This window comes from Rhipicephalus sanguineus, chromosome 5 (genome assembly GCF_013339695.2).
Source record: "Rhipicephalus sanguineus isolate Rsan-2018 chromosome 5, BIME_Rsan_1.4, whole genome shotgun sequence".
Classification (NCBI taxonomy): Eukaryota; Metazoa; Arthropoda; class Arachnida; order Ixodida; family Ixodidae; genus Rhipicephalus; species Rhipicephalus sanguineus.
In genome coordinates this window covers 116899943-116906878 of record NC_051180.1, presented here as the reverse complement: position 1 = coordinate 116906878, position 6936 = coordinate 116899943, and the positions used below count along the sequence as shown (strand labels likewise).

At 49.7% G+C, this 6936-nt stretch overlaps 1 protein-coding gene across 1 annotated transcript; it reads right to left on the bottom strand.

Annotated features, from left to right (window-relative positions):
- Nucleotides 1-4694: 4694 nt before the first annotated feature.
- Nucleotides 4695-5878, bottom strand: LOC119394186 (protein HEXIM1). The gene has a single exon (XM_037661454.2). The coding sequence runs from the start codon at nucleotides 5699-5701 to the stop codon at nucleotides 4814-4816; it is 888 nt and encodes a 295-aa protein (XP_037517382.1). The 5' UTR covers nucleotides 5702-5878; the 3' UTR covers nucleotides 4695-4813.
- Between the last annotated feature and the right edge of the window lie 1058 nt (nucleotides 5879-6936).

The following is a 6936-nucleotide window of genomic DNA, read 5'->3' as shown; positions in this document are numbered from 1 at the left end:
GACCAAACTTCAGCGGCGAACGTTCGAAGAACACCCCTTCGGCTGTAAAGATAACCCTCTCATGGTCAAGCGGTCCCGCCGGTCAGCAGGGGAGCTCGGCGGTCGGGCCTCTTCAATCCTCGGTGACGTCAGCACACTACTACAGTGGCTCGGAGGACGCGTTTTCAGAAATGCCCATTCTTGCGCACTCGTTAGTGTAGTTACGGTCCCTAGAATATACTTCTAGGGACCGTAGTGTGCTCAAGACGCGTTGCGAATCCATTCGTTCATGCTTTCCCCCGTTTCCCGAAAGCGCTGACAAAGTAGTTCCGTCGTAGTGTGGTGACGTAAGCGCTAGAAAAGGAGGATATGAACAGGCCTTCGTCGGGTCGCAAAAATGTCAATCCGTGACAGACAGGAGTATCTCCCTCCCGGCAATGTTCCTTTTCGGGAGCCAGGTCAGCCCCCCCCCCCCCCCCCCCTGGCTACGCCACTGGAACGATATTGATAGTATCCCAGCTTTAAACAAAAATGCTAGCTGTGACCTAGTTATGAGACAAGCGTCTTCAGTCTTCGGTAAGCAGACAAAACTGTGTGTGTGTGCTGGAACGTCAAACAATAAAGTGGGGACGATGTCTTCACGGTTAACAGGGCTCTACCAAAGCCACCTCTTGCTAGATGGCTTTCGCTCTACCGTGTGGTACATATGTTTAAGCTCAAAATGTCGAATTAATAAGCGCGGCAACAACCTAACGCCAAATCACATAACGATGACGTAATATTTTGACGCATTTCTGTTTAGGAGAGCTCGGCCAACCAAACTCTAATAACGTTTTATCGTTTCCATGGTATGGGCCTACTTTCCAGACATTCTAATTTTCCTTGATTTGCATTTAAGCCAGGTATCCAGTGCAAATGGGCGGCAGAAAATAAATCTACAATGGCACAAGAAAGAAAGCATGGAGCACATTAGAGGGTGTTGTATCCTCTGCCATATGGCTCACACACACTCCGGGGGATTGGCCAAGAATTGATCTTATGAAAACTTTCTTAAATAGTATGAGTATTGAATGTTGATTACAATAAGAATGAATGAATAAATAAAATTTAAAAAAGGTACACAACAAGGAAAGAGTGCAATAATTGTTTTTCATTAAGGTTCCTGTTCCTTCTTCGTCTTTCGTTTACAGGCACTGTATGCAGTAACGTTGCCAATGCGTGAATTACTCACGGAGGTGTAGCAAGAAGAGGGTGGGGGGGGGGGGGGGGGGGGGGGGGTAGCGGTTCGAAAATTTTGAGTTTGTATGCGTGTACATACATGCACATATGCAAATACCCGCAGCTACAGTAAGCGTCAAAAGTTTACTTACCTCGAGACACGAGGAAAAAGCTTAATACTACCGCTGCATCGGCATGCAGGCAGCCTCGAGTTCAGATTTCCGGCCATTTCTACAACGCGCTAACAACAATGTACTGTGCAGTTCGACCCAGTGCATTAACAAATTGCTGGGAAATTCAAAGTTTTCCCAGACCTAGTTGTTTCGACGGCGACCGTACATATACGTACAAAGAGATCGGGCCCCCAATGAAATAAAATTCTGGATGCGCGCCCCTTAGTGCAGACCCCTTCAAACCAGTTTGTTCTGCTCTCTGTCACTCGTCTTCCGACAACCGCATTTGTATTCTTCTCGCTGTTGCCCATGCACCGTTCAATTCATTTGCTTCGAAGACGTCAAAAGGTGATCACCGAAGGCTGTGCACGTGGGAGGTTCTCTTCCTTTCGACGAAAGCCTTTCGAGCCTGGAAGACACGAAAGCAGCGCCTGACTCGCTCGCCTTTCACTTCACTTGTTGTGTTTCTCTGTGACGACCACACCCTTCTCTAATATTCCGAGGGGCTCGATAAACAAACAAGTAGATAGTGAGAAAACAACTTCAAGACGACGCACTGCCGGATCAGCGCGAAAGCATCCTCCAGCGCTCCGGGCGTTGAATAAATAAAACAAGCTACTCGCCGTAACGAACTCGCCGCCGCGCCCCGCGATGCGCGCCTCCTAGCTTCCCAGCGAAACACGTCCCGCCCTCCTCCTTGAACGCGCTTTGCTCTATTGAACCTGAGCATGCGGCGACGCGCTAAAGCCAGCCTCGTCGCCTGCACGCATGCGCTAAGTTATTTCGCATCCTCTTTTGTCTCCGCGACGCGGAGACGAGAAAATGAGAGGCGCGAAATGATAGCGATTGCCGTTTCGCCGACGCCTGAGGAACAATGAGACGGCGCGCAAGCACCGAAGAGGTCACACGATTTCACGGCTGTGCGAAGAACGTGTATTCACGACAGCTCCCCACTCGTTTGAAACCTGAATTCAGTTCGTGCTTAGGTGGCATGTCGTCGTGGGGTGGGAGCGCTCGATCCCGATTAACTTTGAGGATGTGGAGTTCTTTGAAGGAACAGTAAAGGGAAACAGTAAATTAGTGTAGATAGATAAATTATTCTCTCAGAGCTATATTCTCATTATTTCGCCATCAAAGAATATTTACTACAAGGGAAAATGAAGGTCAAAGTTTCATGTTTGAAGTTCGCGCCGGAAGTTCAGCACGTGAACTTCAGCGTGACGTCACGAATTTCAAGCCATTTGTGCGCATTTTGGCCACATTGGTTCAATCAAGTTTTCTTATAACTGCAATGTTCAGACTTTAGATCCCTCAGAATACAATGTAAATAATGCTTACCGATAAACGACAACGATGACGCGGGGACTGTATGGGGTTCTTATCAATTTACTTCAATGACGACTATATCTCTGTCTCTGGCTGCCCTATCTTCATAGTCCAAACGGGAATGCTTGTCTAAATTTACAGCAGCGGCAGACAATCGAAACTGTGCCATAAAGTCTCTCAAACACACCAGATCGTTTTTTTATATCTGGAGCTTATCGCTCAAGTGTGCCGAGTACCGGGCGACAACGTTTGACACAACGATAGAAAGGTAGACGTTGTAAGGACAATCCTCACTTGTGAAAGAAGGCTGCTTATCAGAGCAGCGCATCAGAAGCCGAATTGGACAAAGGAAGAACTCTTAATTAACTGTACGCGTGACGTAGCCGAAGAATTCCCGCCCCTCCTTTCTTTCGTGGTAGTTTTTCGGTAATTTTACCAAAGAACTTGCATACACGATGTCCGAATCGCGGTGACGGCGTAACGCGATGGCCGCACGACGATCGTCTCATTCGTGTGGCTTTAGGCCGAACATCTGACAAGGTTCTGCTAACCCTAGCACGGTTACTCTGTCCACTCGCCTAACGTGTTCCTCGGACATTAAGTATAATAATATCTGGGCTTTTACGTCCCAAAGCCACGATATGATTATGAGAGACGCCGTAGTGGAGGGCTCCGGAAATCTAATCTTTTTCGGGGGGGGGGGGGGGGGTCAGCTATCTTTTTTGTACGTTCGTGCGTGCGTTTGTATGCGTGTATATAAGCACATGCAAATCGAAAAATTTCGGGGGGGGGGGGGGTCAACCCCGCCCTGGCTACGCCCCTGGTCGCACAGTACACGGGTCTCTAGCATTTCGCCTCCATCGAAATGCGACCGCCGCAATCGAACCCGCGACCTTCGGGTCAGCAGCCTAGCACCGTAACCGCTACACCACCACGGCGGACTCGAACACTAAGTCAGAAATCTGCACACGGAACTCGGACAAACGATCGTTGCTTGTGTATCACACACACATACGTGCGAAAGACGCGCAAACTGCCGGTTCACAGCCTAACAAAACAAGATTACTATCTTCTACGTATCAGATTTGACATCTATAAATATTTTAATCTGTCGCCGCTTTGTCATACACGGACAAAGCACCAGTCACATTTTTTTAGGTACTTGCGGCTTTGACGCTACACAATTTCATTCATGTGATAAAGCGCACATCATACCAATTCTAGTAACCTTCCTAAATTGCTGTCATTCGTACGTGTCCCATGACGCTTCTTTCCATTTCGCAGTACTCTTTGATGCACGGTTTCAACTTTACAAGTTCAGTTCTCTGAAGTCATTGTGCGTGCAACTACTTGATTCCTAACCTACTCCCCCCCCCCCCCTTCACCCCTACATTGTGTGCACGTCCCATATTTTGAAATGGTTCATTATCAATGGTAAAGCATAGCTTCGGACGCGAAGGAAAAGCGTGCAGGTTGCAGGCGTGCACCTTAAAAACTGGACACAATACCAACTGTACTGACCGCAAGCAGAGAGCGAAAATTTAGTAAGGGCGCATCGAGTACCTATTAGTAGAAATTTAGTAACTTAGGGAAAACCAGACTATCAAGCGACACGCTTGGGCCCCCACAGAAAGCGTTAGCCTATGATCCTTGAACCTATTTCTCAGCTGGTGCAAGGCGCGAAGGTCACAGCAAATATTAATGCATTCAGCTAAGTGCCCACACGTCCACCTGGCAGCAGACAAAGGCTAGCCGAATCCCATGAAATAACCAAACCTTGATTATTAAACAACTATCCGTTACGTACCCAGAGAAGTAGAGGCGCTTTAAATAATAGTAATCAAACAACCTAAAATAATAGTAATCAAACAACCTAAGCATAAGACGCGTGCACATAACATGAAAATAACCTCCTGCAATCTAGGCCGCAGCAGTGCCCCTGTAAAGCACTCTTTCCCACACGGCTCAACAGGAGAAAAAAAAGAGACGAGACGAAAATTCAGAGAAGGCGCGCGCTGAGATGTTTATGAGTGCGATCAGATTTCTTTTCATCTGAAAAAATAAAATACAAATGAAAGTGCTGTATGTACACACCGGGCAAAGCGGAACGCGTGAAATCACGAGGCCGACAGTTCGGCCGGACTAGGGTCCAGCGCCTCGCGCAGCGCCCGGTTGTGCTTGCGCACTAGAGCGTTCTCGTCGGCAAGCTTTCGAATCTCGTCACGAAACACGGCCATCTTCTGTTGCGCTTGCTCCTCCGAATCGGTCGCCATCGGTCGTGCTTCGACGACACCCCCCGTCTGAGTCTGTGCATCCGCACGCGCAGCACGAGCCTCCTTCAACTTGTGCTCCAGTTCCTCAACGCGCTCCTCCAACAGCAGGTACTCTTGAACAAGCTCAGCCTTGCTCATCGAGTTGAGCCGCTCGGCATGAACGTCCTCGTAGGCCTCGCTGAACTGCTTCTGCAAGAAGTCCTCTTCGTCTTCGGGCGAGCTGTAAAACTCGTCCGAGCTGTCCACGCTGTCGTTGATGCTGTTCTCGCGGTGCCGGTGATGGCCGTTCATGCTCTCGTAGTCCGGCTCCTGGACGCAGTGATCCTCCATGAGGAACTGCGTCGTGTTGTAAGGGGCCACGGGCTGACCGTGAGCGAACATACGCTGTCGAAGCCGGTTGGCGCGACGCGACTCACGTTCCTCGAGTTCGCGGCGTTCCTCCCAAGACAGTTTATAGTAGGGTTTCCACTTGCGTTTCTTGGCCTTCCCACGACGGTTCTTCCTTTTCTTTCCACCGCAAGAGTTGGAACGGACGAGCTTCTCAGGACCACCTTCGAGCTCCTCGCATCGCTGCTCATCAACATCGACGTTCTTCGGCAGGTCACTAGGTGGAGCGACGGACGCGGAAAAACTTCCGGTAGAGGCCTCGTTTCCGGTTGTCGTCTGCTCGCCGTCTGGCGCCCGAGCGCCCCCAACGACAAGGTCTTCGCAAGGCGTTTGCACTTCGCCCATGACACGCTCAAAAAATGCTCACATCTAATACGTTGTAATCCAGAAATGAAAAGTCCGCAGTCATCTGAACGGATGATGAAAACACAAAAAAAAATAAATCGATGTCCCAAACGCGTTCTCTCTCGCACTGCTACCACGATGTGCACAGCTCGACGCGCGGCGCAGAAATACCCACGCGCCCGTTTGCCTTCCAGTTTGGTAGGTTGCGTTACGCCGCCGCCGCCGCTGCAAAATGTAGTCCCTAAAGAACGGTGCGCGATAATTTGTTTTGGAGGCGTGGAGTCCGCTATTTTATCGCGTATAGTAAGCAGTTTTACTCTTGAGATGTTTGATACGTGCGATAATTGAATGTTGGCTTTATTGATTTAATTTCACCGCGCAAGAACACAGGCGTGCTGAGGATGAGGAAGCTGCAGCGGATTGTTCGCGTTTCTTGCGGTGGTGGCCATTTAAACTGCTCTCAACAGTGCGTGGAATTTTGCCTTTGCGCGATCGTATTCAAGTGCCTCGCCAGCATTTTTCGACTCGGGAAGGACACCTGCGATTGCGCCGGCGTGGTGCGTTGTTCTGGATTACCGGGGGCCCCCCAACGGTCGGGTAAAGTGCCAGCCGCCGCAGCGCAGCCAAGATGGCAGACATTTTTACGAGGCGGCGGCGACGGTCAAAAATTGCGATCAGATAAGCCATTCCCGCACCTAGCACTACAGTAACGCAATCTGCATTTCGTACTCGTGTACCGTAGTGGACAGCCGATCACGATGCGCAGTCGCGGTGAGTGTAAAATTTATGTTTTAACTCGATAAGGGCTCAATGTGGACGCGGTTGCAACACAAGAGGGGGAGGGAGAAAGGGCAAACGTAAGTCTCCGTAGCGGAACATGTGGAAAGGGTGCGTCGTTGATGTTGGTGAGGAAAGAGGCCAATCGGAGAACAAAGCGAGAAAAAAAAGATAGTTGCTGCGCTCGCTTCAACTGGGCGTTTCTCGAGCGATGCTACGTAGGCAGCGCGGCGTTTTTATTTGGTTACTATCGTGTTTCAAGCTCCGTTGAATGCTGCGACCGTGGACCAAAACCAGGGAACTAACGGCTTTCCTTCGCATTTGGTTGTGCAATGAGTCGCCGCTGTGAAGAGAGGTAGTCTGGTCACGACTGGACTCCAAAGCGTGGAAAGTTCAATCCTGGAAGCTCCGTATGCCAATTGTCTCAATTGACCGGTGAAGAAAAAAAAAGGACGAAT

Excerpts from the sequence above, each read along its gene's own strand:
- LOC119394186 (XM_037661454.2), bottom strand. The coding sequence starts at position 5,701 with ATGGGCGAAGTGCAAACGCCTTGCGAAGACCTTGTCGTTGGGGGCGCT.